A 23,205-nucleotide genomic window follows, 5' to 3' on the forward strand; every position below is an offset into this window, starting at 1 on the left:
TTATTAATATTAATATTACCATCAATAAGTTCTCTTGAGTGTGTCCTCTATGCCAGGTATTATACTAAGTGCTTTCCAAGGATTACCTCCTCTCATTCTCAACCTCGTACGGCAGCTACTAATATTGTAACCCTATTTTACAAACGTGGAATTGAGGCTCAAAGACATTACAAAGCTCTCCCACAGCCCAGTAAAAACTGAAGTTTCATGTAGATTTGCTTAGGAACTGGAGTTTAAACATAAAAACACTGATTACAAAACCAAAATACAGGGAAAATAACCACCACTAGAATAATACTGTTGCAGGCCACTGTCTGTGAATTTAAAAGTAGGAGGAGTGTAATTGGGCCTCACAAAAAACATGGCCTTCAAACTGTCCACAGGGTGAGAGGTGGCCTTTAGTTTGGCCAGGGATGCTGGTATGTGTCTTCCTCTTTAATGAGAGGATGTCAGCCTTATTTCCAATTTGGTTGACTGTGAAAGGGTCTGGCTCTGTGTTTAATCAAAAACACAGTGTAATTGCCTATGGTCAAGGATTCATGAAAAAATGGATACATTCATTCAACTAATATTTATTGAGCAGCTACAGTGTCAAGTACTGTTTTAGGCACTGGGAATACAGCAGCAAGCAAGAAGACTTATAGAGTAGAAAATACCATAATTAAGCAAACAAATCACTAGGATAATTTCAGATGGTGAAAGGAGTTTTACAAAAAAGTAATATGATGGAACGCGATGGGCATAAGGGAAGGAGGTGGCATTAGGTAAGGAGGTGAAGTAGGTGACATTTGACCAAATCTTGAATGACGAATTGCTGACCAGGCAATAATCAAGAAAAAAGAGCATTCCAGGCAGAGGAAATAAAAAGTGTAAGCCCGTAAGACTGGAATGAGCTTGGTATGTTCCAGGGACAATGAGTCAGCCAGTATGGCTAAAGCAAATTTAGTAAGGGGTTAGTGACAGATGATGTGGTCAAGTGACCAAGGACATGCAAGGTTGAGATCATGCAGAGCCTTGGAGGCAATGAAGTGGAGCTGGATTGTAGGAAGTAACCTACGGAGACCAACAGGAGGCACCTAACAGAAACCAATCCTCCCTTAAGGTCTACAGACTCACTGTCTAGCATTCACTTCACTCAAAAGGGCTTCCAACCTCCACTATGAAAAGCATTATTGCACTTTTTTCTCTAGATGTGTTACAAATGCCCCACACCTCATTACCAGGGGTCTTCTTTACTTCCCTTGGTTAGCCCTGGTCCTGAAAACAGATGGCTTTCATAGATGACAGGTGAAATGTTAATCTAATGGGCACCAGAGTGGTTATGCATGTGATCACGTTTCCCTTTGTTTCAGCTGCTAAAGAGCACAAAGCCCAGATTTGGTTCCAGGTTCACACGTTCGCCAGGCTTTATGGCGTTGTATTTTGTGCATGTCTATGACCTCTGGCTTCATTTCACTCTTCCTGCCCTTACGTTTGCCTGGCTCAGATGTCCTCCTTAATATTTTATGAAGTTTTCATTCATCCTTTCATCGATTCATCCAACCACCTATCCAAACCAATACCCTGGCCTCACCCCTGACAAATTAAATCAGACTCTGGAGGGAGAGAGGCAAAAATAGGATATTTTTAATGCTCTCCAGATGAGTCTAACATGCAATAAGGATTGATAAGCACTGATTTAAATTTTAAATGTTTGCCATTCAATATTTCATGATATTCTACTTCTCAACAGGATGTATTTATAATTTACAGTGAAGAGGTAAGGAAAAATTTCTTAACAAAACTGCATAATTATGTGCATATATAGTATAATATGTCTTCTGACTCCTACAGAAAGGTACAACTAAAGAGTAAAAGAATGCCCTTGCAGAAGATAGGGAGATGGCATTCTCAAGTAGGCTGCAGGCCCACAGAAGGCTCCCTAGAATGTTTGTCCAGACTTCCTCTTACCCTTCTGTAATGCCCCGAGGACAAAGGTCAAATGTCATCTCCATCACTGAATTCCCAGTGCTTGGTATAATGCCTGGCACCTAGCAGGTGCTCACGGAGTATTTGTTGACTAAATGAAATGTACACAGAGGGTGTGATTCACCCTATCTGCCAATGAACCTGACTCATATTCCATCATCAGCAATCCAGACCAGTATAAAATACAGGAACTATACACACCCTAAAGTCCTATCCTGAAAAAATAAGCCATTTGACTGTATTTGACTATAGGTAAGTAAAAAGATGACTGTACTTACTACACAGAGAGGGAAAGAGGGCCAAGGGGGAAGAGAATTCATTTATACTCAGATATCAGGTAAAATAATGTATAATCCTCTCACAGAATCCCCACTGAATCTACTGCAAACTTTCAACATTCAAAATATCCCCGTTAAAAGTAATTTTGATGAAAGCTGAAGGTATTAAATTCTGCTTTGCTACAAGAGTGCAACATATTATCTAAGCAAGAAAAAATCATTTGACAACTGAGTCAGACCAATTTTCTATGGAAAATCTAGCAAAAACCCCCCCAAAAACTGGGGGGTACATTTCAGAAACAAGTCTGCTTGGGCTCAACTACAGTTGACAGTAGGCAATTAATGTTTAAATTAGTGAATGGTAGCTCTTATGACATCATAATCAGATCCGACATGATTCCTTTCTCTGCAGCAGGCATGTTCCAATGGATGGCTCTGAAATGTTCTACAACTTCTCTACTCTACTCCTATCTCTTCTTTGTATCTCTGAAATATCTGATATTAGTGTGATCAGCCATCAGCATCCAGTGCTACTACTCAAAATAAGTAGACAAAAACAAGCAAACACATAAATAAGAAAAGAGAAAATAAATTGACAGAAGGAACATCTGTTCCACTGTAATCCAATCCTCTTATATTTTCAAGGTGAAATATTAATATACATAAAATCTTTCCTACTATGAGACAAAGAAGGTGATAGAACAATTAATTTGTATATGGTAACAGTTCCAGAGATGACATATATACAAAGAATGAACTTTTCAGGTTTTAGATTTAACATCCATGGAACTCCTAGGCTCCTAGGCTAGTAGAAAGCAAACATTGCAGTTCAATTTCATTTCCTTCTGCTTTCCATTTCACACCATCTGTAGTGATGTGATCATTATGAAAATGGCCAAAAGCAAGGAGCTAATAAAGACTTAAGGTAGAGCACAGCCCTCATGATCTATAAATTACATTCCTCCTGAGAGCTGGTTCTATCCCACACTGAATGTCTGTGCAGTCTTGGAGAAATGCATTGATTTCTTCATTTCATTTGCCTTTCTGAATAATGATACTATAGGCTCTTGGTTAAAAATGATATGGGGCTAAGTATTCCTTAATATAATTCTCTGAAATGCCTACCTAAACCACCTACAAACAGAGAGAGAAAGAAAGAAAAGGAGAGAAACTAACTTAATGAAGACAACCAAGCACTATGTGAATTCTGAGTAGTCAACTTTTGATTATATACAAGAACAACAGAAAGGTACTCCTAGCTAATTCAGGACTCAGAAGATGTTCCCATTGGACCTTTCTAAAAATTTTAGCAAAAGTGCTTCAGCTGACAGAAAAATTCAATCAATTAAAAACTCAGAATGAGGGAATTCCCTGGCAGTCCAGTGGTTAGGACTCTGCACTTTCACTGCCGAGGGAGCAGGTTCAATCTCTGGTTGGGGAACTAAGACTCTGCAAGCCACGCAGCGTGGCCAAAAAAAAAAAAGGAAAAAAAAACTCGGAATGAGGAAAATATGTTATTGATGCACAGTAAAACCAGTACATCATAGTGTTAAATAAAAATAATTGTTAAGCTAGATACAAAACTTGATGCAAATATTTAAAATAATATTAAAGAATAAGTTAATTGTAAAATAGCAATCTACTTACAATCACCTAGGTTGAAAATCTTTTATTGTTTCAATAAAAACTGAGTGACAATGGAGGAAATTTTTAAAAACTCAATAAACTTCTCAGCACTTGCAAAGGAGTATCATTATATACTATTTCATATTTACCTTGATAGAGACATAATTCAATAAAAAATATGAAGATAATCTGTAGTAAAATAAAAATAGGATATATTTTAAAAAACCAAACAAAGTTAAAAGGTATAATATATGACAAACTAACTGGACAGAGGCAGGGCAGAAACTGCAAGACAGTTTGTCAACTGAAGAGTTACTATTCTTAATATATAAAAAGTTATTATTAATCAGCAATAAAAATATAAACAGCCCAATGAGAAAAATAAAGGGGGAAAATATAGGGAAATGGCACTCTCACTACACTTCCACTGAAAGAGAACACGGTTTAAAAAAAAAACTTTCCTGAAAGAAATTTGATGATATACATCAAGAGCTTTAGAATTTTTCATCTACTTTGACAGAGGAATTCCATATCTAGAAATTTACCCTAAATAATCAGATGTAGGCTCAAAGACTGCTGAACTTGTATGTTCATAACCATGTTATATACAATAATGAAGAACTAGAAACCAAAATGCTCAGTAACAGAGAAATGGTTCAACTATGGTATTCCAAACAACGTAGCCATTTACATCATATTTTCTAAGAATATTCAGTATCAGAATAAAATCTTCAAAATAGAAATAGAGAAGGAAAATACTATATTACATACACTATAATCTCAACTTAAGGGGAAATTTTTACTTATAAATATGCATTGAAAATCGAATTAAAAAGAATTACATCAGAATTTCAACAGTAGTTATATTTGGCTGGAGAGGTTATGAGTGATTTTTATTTTCTTCTTTATATATTTTGTTTATATTTCAGCATGGTAACCTAAACACCTACTATTCTTACACCAGAAAAAAATGTTTAAAAAGTATTAAATCCTGAATGGAAACTGATGAATATTTATCAGACTTGCAAACTGTTATACCTACACATCTTTGTTTGGGAATAACGATTTTCAGCCCTAAGAGCTGTAAAAAAATTACTGATTCAATTTTTCCTAACAACTATGCGTTCTGGCCTAGCTAGCTCTGTAAATCAGTTTGATTAATAAAACTAAAACTTTAGATCCAATTCCATTTCTGATCAATTTAATAACAACATATATTTAAGTGCCCCATGCAGGGCAGCCTTTGCTGAAATCAGGGTTTTCTGGTAAAAAAGAGTCATGAGCAAAACAGCCTGGAATAGTACAGCACAAACCAACCACCAATGGAAAAACAGATGCAAACTGAATTTCTTAATACCAGCCAACCAGCCAACGGCATTATTGGGAAGCTGAAAATGTTATAAAATATTAATTACAGGTGGGCATTTTGACCACCACCTTCTTAACTATGCATTCAAACTTCTAACTTTCTTTTCCAGTTTTTCAAAATAACAGCTACTACTTATCAGGCACTAACCATGTGCAGGCTCTGTTCTCAGTGCTTTACATACGTAATTCCTGTTCTTTTCATCAACTCTGCGATGTCTATTATCATCCCCCAAAGGGAATTTTTCTCAAAGACTCTGTCTGAATTTGCCAAAGAGCACAGGGCAAGTAGGGATTCAACTCTCTCTTTTCCCAACTTTTGCTTTGATCCCCAAACTATCCTCCCACGAAATATATGTGTGCCTTTGTCTACCCCTTTTTCCTTGTTCTCCCTTTCCAAATTCATGGCTCAACCCCAGGCATCCTTCAAATCCTAGCTACAAGATGCCTTCTCAAGCACCCTGACCAAGGTTAGGGACAAGTTAGCTTAAGACTATCTCTATCAGCACACCTCACATATTTAAAAACTATTAGTGCTTATTTATCTGTTCTTTTTAAAGGGCCAATTTTCTCCTAGAAAAGAAACTGTCTAATGCTCCCCCAGGTGATTAGTTTCAGAGGGTAATTTTAGTAAGCCACACAATTGCAGACAAATTATTTTGAAGTACCACTTTCAACTGCGTGCTGTCAGGAACTGAATTTTCAAGGGTAACGAGTGTAATTGATTATAAGAGAGGGCTTCTTTGGGGGCTTCCCTGGTGGCGCAGTGGTTGGGAGTCCGCCTGCCGATGCAGGGGACACGGGTTCGTGCCCCCGTCCGGGAAGATCCCACGTGCCACGGAGCGGCTGGGCCCGTGAGCCATGGCCGCTGAGCCTTTGCGTCCGGAGCCTGTGCTCCGCAACGGGAGAGGCCACAGCAGTGAGAGGCCCGCGTACCGCAAAAAAAACAAAACAAAACAAAAAAGACGAGTGCTTCTTTGAAATGATGCGGTAGCTACCACTGCTGCTTGCAGTGCCTGCCAACAGGGAGGATTTCAATGTTTAAAGCATCTGAATAGACTGTGAGAGGCCACACCTAAAATATGGAAGAGGCGTTGGCTCCCTCCAGAGCTCAGGATGCAACCTCTGTCCCCAAATGATAAGGGCCCAATTATGCCTTAAAAGAGTCATAAAGATAAACCCTTTGCCCCACCTGAACTGAACAGCCACTTGGACAGGACACAGTGCTGGCCTTTGAATAATTCCAGCAGTGAGGTCTTATCTCTTCCACACTAGAAGCAGCCCCCTGCCCCCAATGTTTGAGGACCAAGACTGCCAGAACGTGCTGTGCCTGTCTACTCCTACTCTTCTTCTCACTTGTGCAGACACTGGGTGGATACAAGTGTGGGATGCTGTGACCGGAGATAAAACTTTCCTTGCCTATAATGAGTGTCTGGGGCTCGGGGCCAGTAGGTGCTGGCGATGAGTGCAAAGCTTCAACTGAACTCCCATTCTTACTTTGAAAGAAACTCTGTACAAATGCCTCCCCACCCCACCCAGGAGACCGTGAGCTCTGAGGACAAGGATGTCTGTTATTCACCTCTGTGAATAACACAGAGTACAGAGCCTGGCATACGGTAGGCATTCAATAGATGTTGGCGAAACCTGACTGTTATTGAAGGCTCACTTCCACAAACCCCATTGAGATCAGTCTCCTTGCTGGGCTCTAGAGCCATCCACGCCTGTGCCCTCTCTGGAATCAGGCATCACAGCTTCCTAAAACTTACCTCAGGGATGTGTTCCTACCTAGACTATAGCATGAGCATGCAGTATGTACGAATCATGTAGCACATGCTCAATAAACACAAACATGCATATGAGCAAATGAATTTCAGAAAAACAGATTTCAGGGTTTTTTTGTTTGTTTGTTTCTAGTATCAAGAGTGATGACTTTTCTGTCTTCAAATTTCTGTTAACCTGCACATTACCTTCATCTCAGAAGGTTAGCCTGAGTAATGGCTGAAGGGAAATTGAGAACATGAAAGATAAAAATGCATGTAAGGAGATTAAAGTCCCTTCTATCCCAACATAATGGCCGAAGTGGCTACTGACTAGGCTTCATTTAGATAAAAGAAGGAATAAAGGCCTCATAAATGTGCCGCATGACATGAAATAAGAATGACAAAATGGCCTAGCAGAAACCAAGAAATAGCAACACCCATTCTCTGTAGAATCTTCATTTCGAGAAGAGTCTGGTCATATAGCACAAAGGTCACGCTGTCGGGAAGCTTGGTGGCCAGCCCCATTCTCTCGTGCACTGAGTGTTCGATATAATGAAGATCAAAAGATGGTCGATCCTAACATTCAGCGATTTGAATTTATATCCTGAGTTTGTGCTTCATTTGCAACACCTATAAATCAGGGGCGGCAGTGCCTTGCTTTGTAAGCGGGTCTGAGTGGTCTGGATAATATTCCCCAGCAGCACGTTACCTTTGGGCACCTTGGCCCTCCATCTCTCCCGATTGACGTGCACCACCTCAGTCCAAGTGGCTTTAAAACTCTTACAGTCAACAGGGATGACCGAATTGTTGATTGGGGCACTTCCTTCTGAGCCAGAGCTCTTGACACCTGATCGCTTTGCATCTGCCGAACTGATGTTGTTCAAACTGGAGGACAAAAAAAAAACCATACGGAAGAATTGGGAGATTGGGATTGACATACATACACTAATATGTATAAAATAGATAACTAATAAGAACCTGCTGTATAAAAAAGTAAATAAAATAAAAAATTCAAAAAAACCCCACAACATACGGAAGAGGAGGGTTAGTGTTTGGAAAATGTGTGCCGATATAAACAAGCCTAAGAGAAGAGTGGTTAACACTCAGTTGACACTCAATTTCGCTGTGTGAAATTCCTGGGGCCTGAGCTTTGTAATTCCTATTTTCCATATTCAACAGCTGGGAAAGTCTCCATATTCAGCAGGAAAACAAAACCCCAAGATTTCAGCCTCATGACTATTGATCGTCCCCACAGTCCCCATAGTTCAGATGTTCTTTTTCCATATGACTAGGTTCCCCCACACAAGAATTCTCTGCCTTTGACTTTCGGAAATCAATGCATTTAAACTTGACTGCTACTTGGTTCCACAGTTCACCCACCTGCCTCCACACTGACCACTTTTCCAAGTTACCCAGTCACTTGGTCCTCTTTCTTTCCAGCTCTCCCTCCCCCTGAAGTCAAGATCCTCTGATCTCAGGATCCCCAAGGCCCGAGTAAGGTGATTTCCTTATGTTCCTGGGGAAGGTGGAGAGGCACAGACAGCATGGAGATTGTGGGAGATCAGTCATGCAGGAGACCTTTTTAAAGATGGTATCATTTTAAGCTTTGAACATAGGGAATACAGTAATATATATAATATTATAATATAGGAAGGACCATCCTTCTGGGAAACTTTAAAGTATCACACACTCCCAAGGAGCTACAGTAGTGACTGACGCAAATGCAAATCCACTGAATGACAACCAAGACTGACTAGATAAGTAGGGCAGGTCTCAGCCCAGCGCCGGCAGAGCTGTGGAGCTGTGGGACTCTGGCAGGGGGCTTCTGTCCTCCTTGTTAGTAGCCTTGACTGGGTCCCTCCATCTTAAGCATCCCTGGGGTCCCACTGTCCTAATATTCTTCTTGCCTTTCTTCCTCTTATTTACTCCTTCTCTTGCTCTTTTCTTCTTTTTCTTCATTACATTTCTCTCCTTTATGACAAAGCCCAAGGTTTTGCATGGACGAGGAGGAGGGGAGAGTTGTACTACTGGTAATACGACTAGTAAAGACCGAGCGTTAGCTTTATTGTAGCTGACACTTCCCCTGTGCTGGACCCTGTTATAAGGGTTTTACGGAGATTAAATAATTCATTTAATCCTCCCAGTAACCTATGAGTAGAATCCATGCTTTCTCAGATGGGGAAACTGAGCCAACTTGCCTGAGATAGCACAGCTAATAAGTAATGGAATCAGGATGTTTAAGCCAGGATTGTGACTCCAGAGGCTGTGCTCTTTGACTACTAAACTACCCTCAATATAGTGAAGTTGTGGCAGAAGGTGATTTAAAATTTCAGTTTGTTTCTATTTTCTTCCTGAACCTAGAAATGAAAGTCAGTTTCATTTCTTGTGATAACTCTGATCAGTGGTACTTTCCTTTTGGAGTATGGGGAGCAAGGACCCTCTGGGCCCAGCAGGTAAAGTGCAGTGACTGATGCTGTTGAGAGCAAAGCTGCCAAAAGAGAGAATGCGGGGTGGGGGGTTGGTACTGGGAACCTGCTGGTCATCACCTAGATCCTGGTCATCCCCTTACAGGCCAGCCTGGAGAGTACAGAGAGTACAACTTTGAGTCTTCCTTTTATCTTTTTTTTTTTTTTTTTTTGCGGTACGCGGGCCTCTCACTGTTGTGGCCTCTCCCGTTGCAGAGCACAGGCTCCAGACGCGCAGGCCCAGCGGCCACGGCTCACGGGCCGAGCCGCTCCGTGGTATGTGGGATCTTCCCGGACCGGGGCATGAACCCGCGTCCCCTGCATCGGCAGGCGGACTCTCAACCACTGCGCCACCAGGGAAGCCCCTCCTTTTATCTTTTATAAGGAGGAGGTAGGATGAACATAATTATGAAGTACCACCCCCATCCCTTCCAGAAGAAGTCTATCCCCATGGACAGGCCACCCTGACCCCCAGCTTTCAAGATTCAGCACTGACCTTGAACGCCTCTGTCCTGTCCCACCAGTTTGAGAGGTTTCATCAATTAGTGGACTCAAGATCTTTTCTGTCATGTCCGTGAGCACAGTGAAGGTGGGTTCCACAATGAAATCAATGAAGCCTGAAGAGAAACAGCAAAACTTCAGAGGAACTGCATATTAACTTGGGCCTTTCCATATGTTCCCATGCCAACTGATGGGTTGTATCTTTCTTTTAAAATTCATCTTCATAGGAGTGCCAGATCAGATTAGGAGAGACCAGGTTGGTCTTAATCATTTAATATATTCCTTGCTTTGAATATCAGGAGTCAGTTCCATTTCTCCTACATGACCTTCCTATAACTTTTTAGGAGATAGTTCAATAAAGTGCTTAAAAATGCAAGTTCAACGTCTACTATGTAAAAAAACGATGTAATAGGTGCTGCATAAAAGACTAAGATGTGTAACACAACCTGCCTGCCCTAGGAAGGTTATAGGAGGAATTAAATGAGCACAAAAATGGAAAGGGCTAACGGAGAAGCCCAAATAAAGGCTCCTGAGAAGGTAAGGGAGGGAGGATATTTTCCCTTGCACCGAGAAGGCTGCAAACAGCATCATGGAGGTTGTGATGTTTGAGCTGAGCCCTTAAGGGTATTCATTCTAGATGCAGGGGGTGAAATAAGCAAAGTGACAAGGATAGGGAAAAGTGCAGGATGTGTCTGGAGAATGACTGGGGCTTAGGGATTCTTTTGAAGTCAGAAAGGGAAAGCCTGGGGAGGCAGGTCATTATCAGCTCAGGAGGGAGGTTCTTAAGTATCAGGCTAAAGGTTAGGATTTAGATAGGCATTAGGAACCCCTTGAGATGTCTGGGCAGCATTGTAATAAGATTTTTTTCTGATGTTATTTGGGAAAGTTAATCTGGCAAGATGGATGGGAAGGGAGAGAGCCATAGGGGCTGAGGCTGGGAAACTCATTTTAGAAGCTGTTGCAATAGCTCAAAGGCAAGGTAAGGAAGGCAGGATCCAGTGCCATTTTAAGGTGAGAGTGTGGTGGAGGCACAGATACATGCGCAGTGGGAGGCGGTCCTGCCTCTAGGTGGAGTCTGTCAGAGACTTCCAACAGGAAGGCAGAGAGAACAGGGACAACGGGGGAGAATGTGACTGGGGAGGAAGATGGTGGGCTTGGTCTTAGATTTGCTGACTTGAGGTACCAGGGACCTATCCAGATGGAAGAGGGTCAGAAGAATTGGAAGAAACAGGGTTGGAAACTAGGAGAAGGGTCAGATCTGGAACTATACCTTTGAGAGATCGCCATGCTGGGGAGATAATTGATGCTGGGCTAGACTGACTGTCTCAACAGTTCAAAAATACCCCAGTGTTCTGTGACACATCAGGAGAAAATACAGGATCTGGAACTAAGGGTGATAACTCATTACACAGCCACATGAAACTAGAGACCAGTCAAAGGAAATACAGTGTTTGGAAACATACAAATGCTTATTTGGTTTTTACAGTGACCAAGGTGGAAGTGATACTGGCATTCAACGCCCAGCAGTGAAGGATGCTAAAAATCCTGTAACATAATTGGCAAGACAAGAATTGTCCCAAGCAAATACCAATAGTGTCCTGATAAAGAAACACTGATAGCCAAATTTGAATTGCAGTTAATTGCAGTATAATTTTAAGCTGAAATTGAAGTGTTTGATGACAGTATTTTCACCTTTTTTTTTTTTCTCACAAGTTAAATTCATTCAACATGTCCAAACCCAAACAAACTCATCAGCTTTCCCTCCAGTCCTTGTAAATAGGACATGGCTCAACCACTCAACCTAGATTGCTGCCTTTATCTTAGCCTTGCATCCAGCTGAATCCTTAATGTTTTATATGCTACCTCTCTCCTGTATTGCCTTAGTTCTGATACTCAACATCTCCTCCCTGTAACATTGCAGAAAGCACCAGCTGGAGCCCTTGCCTCTAGTCTTACTCAAAACCCTCCAATTAATCCTCCATACTACTGAGAGAGAAATCTTTCTAAAGCAGGGACTGGCAAACCTTTTCTGTAAAGGGCCAGATAGTAATATTTTAGGTTTTGTGGGCCACATACAAAACCTAAACCAAGGAGTTTGTCATACAACTGCTTAACTCTGCCACTGTAGTGCAAAAGCGGCCATAGACAATATGCAAATGAATGAGCTTAACTGTGTTGTAATAAATCTTTATTCACAAGACCAAGCAGTTGGACAGATTTGGCCCACAGGCTATAGTTTGCTGATTCTTACTCTAAAACATCAATTTATATATAGTTTTAACCTTACTTAAAATTCTTCAGCTGTGCCCTCATTTCCTACAGGAAAGTATAAGCACACGCTATTCCTAACCTGGACCTGATTTTCTCTCTAAACATGTCCCTCACCACATCCTACTCCCTACCTACTGCTCCAGCCAAATGGAACTATTTGTAATTAATTCCCTGACAATACTATACTGTTTTAAATTTCCTTGTTTAGTATATGCTGGTCCTTGTCTGCAATTTCCTTCCACCCACGCCTATCCACCTCTAACACATATCACCATTTGCCTAGACACTGCCTACTTATCTCCTAGGACTCAACTCAAACATTACCTTTAAACAAGTCTTTCTGGGTCTAATGTTCACACACTCTGTTCTGTATCTCATTGTACCATGTACAATCTCTACCTTAGCATTGTAACAATCTAATAGATTTTGTTTTCTCAATCTCTTGCCTACCACCCAATACTGGTTCAATGCCTTTGGGAGCAGACACCATGTATAATTTGTCTTTGTTTTTTTTATAACATCTGTTACAGTGCCTAGCAGTGTCCTACACCTAACAGGAACTCAATATATTAATATGAAAAAAATTAATAAGTTCCCAAAACACAAGTAGAAAAAAATCAATAAATCTTTGTTGAATTTATTTTTTGAATGATTTCAGACTCTTCCAAGGTGGAGATCACTGATGACATTTAATTTATGTTTGGCACTGGTACCCTCCCTCACACCTGAAGAATTCTGTAATGCCCATATATTATGGTTATTAGCAGTGTAAAAGTTATCTTTACCAAAAAAAAAGTGCTAAATTTTATTTTTAAGGAAGGAAGGAAGGGAGGGAGGAGGGAGGGAGGGAGAGAGGAGGAAGGAAGGGAGGAAAGAGGAAGGGGAAGGAAACATTTTAAAAGAGCCATTCCTGGAAGTAGGGTCATCCAGGAAATGGTGCTGTCCTGGAAACAGGGCTAGAGGAAGCATCACTGAGGAAACTTCTGGTATTGCATGTAGAATGGAGAGACTGAAATAGCATGGCTTCCCACCACTAGTTCTTGTCATTGCCTTAGTGTTAAGGTCCCTTTTTCTCTTGGCAGGGAATGATGGAGACAGCATTGTGTCACTGTCTAATCTTCCTGGGAACCAGCTACACTCCGGGAGAAGGATGGGGAGAGCTGCTCCATCAGCTCAACCAGCCAAAGCCATGAGCACAGCAAGCAGAATGGAGCCAGGTTCCCAGCTGAAGAACCACTGGGAGCATCTGCGCTTACTTCCAGACACTCCTTTCTGATTTCTCGTTCCATCCAATGGATTGGCAAACACGTACCTACTTGTGACTGGGCAACCATGGTGGACTTTCGGTCACACAGAGGAGAAAAAGGTAGCCCCAGCTCGGCTTCTCTATCACCCTAGAAAAACAGGAGGTCAAAGTAAATTAACAACAACAGGCTGAGCTGCCCAGATTTTATTTCACAACTCCAGCTGCCACAAAGGCCACTGGTCTTTACTTTAATTATTCCCATTAGATTATGTAATATGTCCTTTTGGGACCTGCTCCTCTGCATACAAGACACCAAGAGGCTGAAGCCCTCCGGGATCCAATCATTCCATCCAACTGCAAAGGGGCATGCTGCTGTATAGAAAGCCTCATCAGAAAGCAATAGGTCCCCCAAGGAAAACAAGAAAAGCAACGCGTCCTGTGGCCTAGAGCCAGCACAGCAGTCAGAATTCTTGTGTGCTCTCCAGTTGCCCTGTGCTGACCTGCCCTGTGCTGGCCTTTCTTGAGCCAGCAAGCCCCTCCCAGTTGTGGGGAGTGTCTAAGACACCAATGCTAATTGGACTGATTTGGACTCATTCTCCAAGTGCTACCTAAAGCCATAAACAGCTGGAATAAGTGCTTCTGGGGTCTTCACTGCAGGGCTCAGTGACGATGAAAAGTAGAATGAAAAAGAAGCAAAGTAAATAATTGTTTGTGTTTATCAAGTTAGACAATAATAAAACATGATTCTCTGGCCAATATGTTCTCAGTCTCACCAAAAAGCAAGACTATAATAAGCAAGTGCTATGGAAAGTCTAAATAGTGATGGAGATGATTTTTAAAAACCATTCTGAACCAGAGCGCAATACTTCAGTCACACGCCCAGAGGAAAGGGAAAATGTGTCACCCTTCTGAGAGCCGCAAAGTTGTGCTGATTCAATTTAACAGAAAAGAATCTGCCCAGGTTAATGGCTACTGACTTGGGCTTGAATCTGGCCTTGCTCTCGCCACCTGTGTGATCATAGGAAGTTTATATTCCCTCTCCACATTTCTATTTTTTTTAAAGAAATTTATTTATTTATTTATTTGGCTGTGTTTGGGTCTTCGTTGCTGCACACAGGCTTTCTCTAGTTGGGGCGAGCGGGGGCTACTTTGATGCAGTGCGGTGCAGTGCGCGGGGTTCTCATTGCAGTGGCTTCTCTTGTTGTGGAGCACGGGCTCTAGGTGCACAGGCTCAGTAGTTGTGGCTCGCAGGCTCTGGAGTGCAGGCTCAGTAGTTGTGGTGCACGGGCTTTGTTGCTCCGCAGTATGTGGGATCTTCCCGGACCAGGGCTCAAACCCGTGTCCCCTGCATTGGCAGGTGGATTCTTAACCACTGAGCCACCAGGGAAGCCCCACACATTCAATTCAAATGTGGGATAATAATCCTTATGTCATCAAGTAACAATGAAGATTAAGTGACAAAATGTATATAAATGAATTAAAAGAACAATTATTGTTTCCCAGTAGATATTTCTACCATCTAAGTGAGGATCTGAGAAACTTTTAGTGAACTTGTTACATTTAATTGTTACACTCTGATTAGAATAAATGTGGCCAATGAACCTATAGTAAATAAAGAGTAATAACCTAATTCGACAATCAAAGTTCAAAAACTGAATGCTTTTTCTTTCTAAGGCATGTTACCAAAGAGAAAGGATGCTAGTTCACATGCACATTTAAGATCTATTGAAAAGAAGGAAAAGGAATGGGCGTCTGAGGAAGCTGAACAGTGGGGGTCACAATGGGCGCTGGGGACATCCAAGGGTCTCAGGAACAGTCCTGAAGTGGCTTAGTTCCTTCTGTACTCTTTCCTGTATGAACAGCCCATGGGACACAATCGTCCCTCTGTTTCTGAGTATGCCTTGCTGAGGGCTGCTCTATCTCTCAAGTGGCATGATGAAAATAACTTACTCCAAAGCTATTTCTACTTGGGCAGTATGACGAGAAGGAAGAGTATTTATAACATAAATTGTTGTTGTGTAGCTGGTTTAGTGGGCTAGCTCAGCTAACACAAATAAAACCCACTCTTATTCCTTATGAAGCAGGGATATAAGTTGTTTTGTTGGTGCATTTTAATGGGTGTGGCTTAGAAGAACACTAACCACTTGACTATTAAGATGTATGCATTAATTTGGATTTTATTACTGAAAAAGTACATGATATTAAGCAACTTCTTATCCCATGGACTTGTCCATACCCACATTCACACATCACTTACATCTTTTGGATTTAATTAACTATTACTACCAACTACTAAAAACCTATTTTAAGATAGTGGTCCCTGAATTCCCTCTGGAGGACAGATACATTTATAAATTGGAAAAAATATGTAGAAAGTAATACAGAAGAATGTACTTCTACAGGTGAATCCAGCTTGACTGATAAAATATTGTACAACTCTTTAACTACTGGCCCTTGTGGAATTATTCATACACCTTCCTCTTTGTCAAAGAGGTCAATATTTTCAAAAAAGGGGGAAAGTCTCAGTCAGCACAAAGGATTTTTTTAAAAGGAACTCATTTTTTTTTCTTCCAGGACAGTGCCAGAAAATAAATAACTATCATTCTTGTGGTAGGGGTTAAGATAACTGACTGATAAGGTCACAGAATCAATCTACAAAAGGAACACAGGGAATGTTAGTTGAACGAATGAAAAGATGAATTTGGTTAGAAACACTCAAGTTCCTTTGGTCACTTGGACATTTATCACAAGCAAGCTGAGAGAGCAATTAGGCAGTTAGTTGTTCACAAACCACCCCCCCCTCCATTTCCTGTCCACATGTAGCTAGACTACGATTCCCAGAATCTGTGCCAGTTCGTGCTAGATAATAAAACAGGAGGAGAGGGGATGTATTTCCACCACAGTTCTGGCCTATAAAATCACCTATGCCTATGTTTCTATGTCCTCCCTTCTTTTGCTTGCTTGATGTAGATAAGCACCATGGAAGCCATGTAGATGGTAGAGTCTGGATCTAAAATCACTGCTTATTGTAAACCATTTGCCAATCAAGAAACACTTGTCGGTACTTTACATGAGTGGGTGATAAAATTCCATTTTATGTGTACTGTTATACATGGGGGTGTTTGTTTGTTACAGCAGCTATCTGTAAGCAGCAAGCCAATTAAGAGAAACAAAGGTTCTTTCTGTATTGGAAGTTCACAGGGCAGACGGCATCTCTCAATGCAAGAGCTTCAAAAGACTGTTAGGTGATATCTCAAGCGAGTGTTTCCAGGTAGACTGAAGAAAAGGTATTTGATTGGGGAGGCAACAAAAGCATCAAGTTGAACAAAATGCAGCAATGTACATTCTTCTTTCCCAGAGGAAGAAGTTACAAATATGAGGTATGAGAAAATTATTATGATTTTGGGTTTAAGATAAGTATAGTAAAGACATCTTTGCCCTTCCCTCTCAGAAATTATCTTCTCAAAACAGGAGAATGACAAACAACAGAAACACAAATGAATATTAGGAGAAATCTGTAATCTCAAATCAAAACTACGTGAGGAACGGCTGCAAAATGCTGTGAATATCTGGGAGGGGTGAGGTAAGATGCCCAGATAAGAGGCCTATGGCTGCAGATCTCAGATAAAGCTTGAAGAATAGAGGTTTCCAAAGTTCACTCAGACAGGAAAAGTACCCCACATCCATTACATGGGAAAACCAGAGAGACAGTAAGCGCTGGTGTGAGGAGCTACTCTGCACCCTATTTAGCTCCAAGGAATAGTAGAGAAGAAAATGTTGACTGAGAAAACACACAAGCATGGCAAGAAAGTGGGTGGATGACAGAGACTGAACTGTGAGCCGTCCTACAACTGTTGCCTACTGTTTGACCAGGAAGAAGTAAAGGCTAACACACACACACACACACACACACACACACACACACACCCCATGTCATAGAAGCCTTATAATAAACCATGGAACTTAGAATATTGCTGTTCCAGTTTCTCCCTGGCACATATCTCTTGCAAATAGTTGGTCAAAAAATAATGCATTTCACTCAAAGATGGTAAATAATAATAAAATGAAGAAGAAGAAGAAGGAAGAAGGGAGGAGAATGAGAAGAGGGGGAGGAGAAAGGTGGGGTAGAAAGAGCAGGGGGAGAAAGAGGGGTAGGAGAAAAAGGGGGGATAGAAAGAGGGGGGGAGAAAGAGGGGGGAGAGAAAGAGGAGGCAGCACTATCACCAGTACCAGGAAAAAAAAACTTATGAAAAGTTACTTCACATGAAAAGAAAAAAAATAAATAAAGGAACAGAAAAATAAAAATAACAGATAGGGAACATTCACCAGAAAAAACAGTGCCACCAAGTGATGACCAAACATACTGCCATGATCCGAAAGAAACACCTGAAATTATCAAGAACCAGGGCTTAGGGAACCAGGAGCTAGCAGAGCTCAGGGAAGCTATGGAAAAGAAAAACAGAACCATCATATAAATGAAGATTGTGTTGGAAGCCAAACAAAGGAGAGTTATTCTGGATAAAAACACAGTAAGGGACATGGAGTTCAGGACTGAACAAAATACCACTGATCAGAGAGTTAAAGAAGATTTAAAGGAAAATAACAGACATGGAAGAAAAACAAGAGAGGTCACATATGAATAACTGTTCTTCCTAAAGAAGGAAACAAAAACAAATGGAAAAGGAAATCATTAAAAATTTAATGAATGTAACTTGAATCTATACAGAAAAAGAGCACGCCAGGTCCCAAGAAAAGCTATTATAGAACACTCGTTATTGAAATATATCCTAGTAATGTCACCTGGCTTCACAGGTAAAGAAATTATCCTTAGGGCACATAAGCAAAAAGACATATCACCTAGACGTGGAAATAATTCTAGCATGGCCTCCAACCTCCCCATAACAACATTCATAGGTGGAAGACATTTGAACAAAATCTAAAAAAGACCTCAGGGAAAGAAGGTTTGATTCAAAAAAATGTCTTACCCGGACAAACTGTGACCCAACTATAACAGCAGTAGAAAAACTTGCAAACACACAAAAATGTGGTTTTTAGCACTTCTAGAAGAAACCACTCAAGGAACAACTTTGACCAACGAATAGGTGAATGGATCAACCATGCCCGAAGTGGCAGCACTGAGTAGAGCCAGGACAAGAACAACTGGAGAATTATGCCTTTGCCAAATTTGTTTATTTTCCACTTTTCTGGGTCACACTGTTTTGGGTGTGTGTTTTGTAAACAGCATATAGTACATGAGACAGAATGCTCACTTAGAAAATATTAAGAATTTAGAAATAATATAGCCAACAAACAGTAACAAGGAATTAGTTATATTACGAAAGGAAAACGGGAAAGGTGTTGGGAATTATGAATAAGTGCTGTCCTTCTTACGCGTTAAAAATGGGGGTGCAAATATACCATTTAATCCTGATATATAAAGGAATAGAGCTCTATTTAAATAACAAAGGAACAGACTACAAGAATTAAGCAAGTTACAATGATGTGTTGGGGAAGCAGCAAGAGGACGTATTGCAGGGAGGCAATAGATACTATCTAAATAAATAGAGGATGTAAAGTTTTCATTATCACGTTAGCCACTAGAACATAATATAAAACTTTCAAGTCATCAGAAGAAATAAAAACATAACAAAGCAGAAGGTACCACCAATATAGTGAAAGATTTAAAAAGAAGCCACAAAAACAGAAATCATAATATAAAATATGACAGCACCTAAGAGCAAAGATGCCTGTCATTTCAATAGATGTTAATATGGCTGGTTTCAAATAATAAAAGAATCTTAGATTGACTCATAGAAAAACCTCAATTATATACAGTGTTTAAAAGACACACCCAAATCAAAGCGTCTCTGAAAAGTTTAGTGTAGAAAGTTGTGCAAAGACAAGAGTCTCTTCTTAAAATGAGCCGAATTTGAATTCTAGGTAAAAGCATTAGATAAGACAAAGAAGCGGGCTTTATGATAAAGGTACAGTAAATTATGAAAATCTAACAGTTATGAATATCCAAGAACACAAATAACACAGAATCAACATGCATGAAGCAAAAACTATACCACATAGAAAATGAAAATAATAGAAACACCTGTCAGCCCATGATAGATCAAAATTTTTAAAATAATATATAAAATACCTAAATGACATAACTAATAAGGTGGATGTGCTTGGTGTTCTTTGCATTTTATACCCTGTAAGTAGAAAATAAACCTACTTTTCAAGAGCCATGAACATTCACAAAAATTGATTATAAAGTAGGTGTCAAATGAGTTTCACAGTAAGATCCAAACAATGAAAACAATCCTTTGATCAAATTTCAATAAGCCACAAATTAACTGCAAAAGTAGAAAGCAAAGGAAATTACCACTGGAAAATTACATAAACAAACATCTCCATCTGAAGCAACTTTTGGGCAAAAGAGAAATCAAAACCCAAATTACAGAATATTTAGAAAAGAAGGATTGTGAACACCTGCATATTAGAACCTACGAGATTCATGATAACACAAACTCCTAGCCTTATATTTTCTAATATCAAACAGGCAGAATGAAAATAATTGAATTGAGCATCCAACTCAGGGAATTAGCAAAAGAACAAAATAAACTCAAGCAGAAGAAATGAATTAATAAAAATGAAAACAGTAACTGACATCATAACATAAAAAAGATTAGCTGAAGATTAGCAAATAATCAAATGATTAGCTAATTTCATACAGAAGAAAGGAAAAAGACACTGATATAGGAAATAAAAGCGGGGAAACAACCACAAACACAGAGGAAATTAAAAGAATTATAGGAGATGTTTGAAAAATATACAGCAATACTAAGGAAATGAATCTCAAAATGTATTCACCAAAGAGGCAAACTTATACTTCCTTAAAGTCAATATTTCATTGTAAAAGACTTGAGGCAGTGGCTTGGATTTTGTAAAAAATGGTTGTAAAACTGAAGATGTAACTTACTCTTTTAGCAAAGCATAGAAGGTCTGGTCTATCAGCACTGAGGCTATATGCCCTTATTCTGAAATATAACCCAATTTCTAAATGTAATTTTTTCAACGATTCTACAGTCCCATTGAGATTTCCCATTTGAACTGTCCAATTTAAAATCTATAGTTAAGAACTCAGGCAACATTTCTCCTACGTGGGTTACTTACCATGGCTTATGGCATCTGGGTTAAAACATTAAGTCAATAAAAATAATTTACTGAATCATAATTGCTAAAAAATAGTTCCAGTCCAGTGAGATAACATTCCATTCCCAATTGGCAAGAAATTCAATATGCTTATTTTCACATTGCCTCTGGTACATTTTCTTTCAATTCAAGCTTATGTTTGTGCAAACAAGCTTTCCTTTAATGGGAAAAAATGTTCACATATTTAAGTAATTTCTCATATTCACTCTCTCACAATTTAAAAAAGGAATCACTTCAATACCTCAAACTTATATGAGTTAGTGATGATTTACCTCTGGCTATAGATTAAATATTCCTAGTTATAGGGAGTATTATTACAAAAGCAATAATCAAAAAAAGCATATGATAAGGGAAGTGGAGATTTGGAGAAAATTCTTTCATTAATATTAGAAAAGTAACCTCTGGAAAAATGGCTCAAAATCAGCCCTCGATTAAGGATGATTTTGCAGTCATTCTTGTATATACAGCATGGCCACACGTGTACAGCTCTAGTTCCTCTCACGCCCTTCGGTTCCCCTTGAGAACTACTCTGTGAGGCCAAGCAATGACCATGTAAGGGAAACAGCCATATGCTGAATAAGGTACCTGCTGGCGTATTCATAGAACAGCTTAAGGGGGCACACGTGTGTGCACGTGTTGATGTGCACCCTTGGACAGAATGAAGGAAATGTAGAACATTTAATGTGGGAAGGACACTAAGGAAAAAATCTGGTTCAACCTTCCTTTAAATCCTCCCACCTTCCAAAAGACAAATCACAGATGAGACCACTGGGAACCAGAGGAGTGATTTCATTAGTTCCAGACCACAAACCCGTTGGAATAAAAATTCCAATAAAGGGCCTTCTGAACTTTGCCTAATATGCTGTTAACTCTAGTCCCACATTGTTACTGGATATTGTGTGCAGCTTCAGAAGGAAAAAAACAAACACAGAAATGCCTTCTATAATTTCTCCATTCAAACTAGAATCATAAGAATAAGAGTAATCGTAAGAGTAATTTGCGTCCAAAAATCTGAGTAACCAGTGAAAGAGTACATGTCTTGTCAGTTTAGAGGACAAAGTTGAGACTGGTGTTAATATGTAGTGTTTTATGAAATCTCAGAGGTCTCTGAATCCATACTGTAACCGCTCTCAGTAAATTAACAAGAATTAATGAATTAACTGTATTAATATGAATTAACTGTAATTCAGGTCCCATAATCTACATGTCATCTTGCCTTCAACCTCAGGACCTCACATCTCAAAGCAGATATTTAATGGCAGCTCTTCTTGAGATGAGCTTAGCACACATGTCTGGGTTTGACCAGACAGCAGTCTTGGGCTATGCATTTATTTACCTTTTTATTTCTCTACTTCTATGCACCTTTTTTTAAAAAAAATTCAAAGCAATGTATCCTCATTAAAGACTCTCACTATTCTTGTAGAAAACACAAGCCTGTGTCTTAGGATGTACTAAGTTTAAATATAATTGGAACAGTAGCTTCTAGTGATTTCTTGACCTCAAATTGCCCCACCCGGCTTTGGAACTTGACAACATGGGTTTGTCTGCTAGAAGGGAACAATCCAGCCAATTATAACAGAGAAGCGAGTTAAAGCGACTGCCATTTGGTCATTCACCCCCTCAAAAAGTAAAAGCATTCATCAGCTGACATTTTGACAAAAGACTGCCACAAGGAAATGCATATTTTTTTTTTTTTTTTTTTTTTGCATAGGATAGAAATACCATAACAGTCCAAGAATCAGAATTTAGGTGAGATTCAAATATCACATGACCAGAAGACCAAAAAAAAAAAGCTGTGAACCCTCCCTCCACAAAGAAGATGACTGTAATCACAATAGTCTTTATCACAATGTTGCTGAAATATAAAATTCAGGATATGTCCATGGATGACAGCAGTGGGGGCGTGGTTAGCAGAGCAACAAGGTACCTGTCTGAAGAACTCCTCCAGGAGTGACATCGTCCAGCGATGGTGGAGCTCCCAGGCTTTTGCTGGATGGCTAATGTCTGCCGTGTGCAACATCAGGGATAATGCTTTGGGCTTTTCAATTCTGTAAACCCAAAGGATCCAAACACATGATGACCAACTTACAGAACCTCAATAAGAGTTTTTAACAAATCACCATTTTTTAAAATCCCTTCCAGAACACTCTTTGACATAAATCATAGCAAGATCTTTTTTGATCCGCCTCCTTGAGTTATGGAAATAAAAACAAAAATAAACAAATGGGACCTAATGAAACTTAAAAGCTTTTGCACAGCAAAGGAAACAATAAACAAGACGAAAAGACAACTCTCAGAATGGGAGAAAATATTTGTGAATGAATCAATGGACAAAGGATTAATCTCCAAAATATATAAACAGCTCATGCAGCTCAATATTAAAACAACAAACAACCCAGTCCAAAAATGGGCAGAAGACCTAAATAGACATTTTTCCAAAGAAGACATACAGATGGCCAAGAGGCACATGAAAAGCTGCTCAACATCACTAATTGTTAGAGAAATGCAAATCAAAACTA

At 39.8% G+C, this 23,205-nt stretch overlaps 1 protein-coding gene across 8 annotated transcripts in view; it reads right to left on the minus strand.

Moving 5' to 3' along the window:
• The window catches only part of PDE1C (phosphodiesterase 1C), a 586,532-nt gene that overhangs the window by 46,834 nt on the left and 516,493 nt on the right, over positions 1 to 23,205 (minus strand). For all 8 annotated transcript variants that reach the window (XM_079931073.1, XM_079931071.1, XM_079931072.1 and 5 more), the window contains 4 exons: positions 22,614 to 22,734; positions 13,547 to 13,628; positions 9,959 to 10,079; positions 7,707 to 7,882 (listed from right to left, as the gene is read on the minus strand). In XM_079931073.1, the coding sequence (XP_079787199.1) occupies positions 7,707 to 7,882; positions 9,959 to 10,079; positions 13,547 to 13,628; positions 22,614 to 22,734 (500 nt within the window). The remainder of the gene's footprint in view (positions 1 to 7,706; positions 7,883 to 9,958; positions 10,080 to 13,546; positions 13,629 to 22,613; positions 22,735 to 23,205) is intronic.

This window comes from Stenella coeruleoalba, assembly GCF_951394435.1.
Source record: "Stenella coeruleoalba genome assembly, chromosome: 9".
Classification (NCBI taxonomy): domain Eukaryota; kingdom Metazoa; phylum Chordata; class Mammalia; order Artiodactyla; family Delphinidae; genus Stenella; species Stenella coeruleoalba.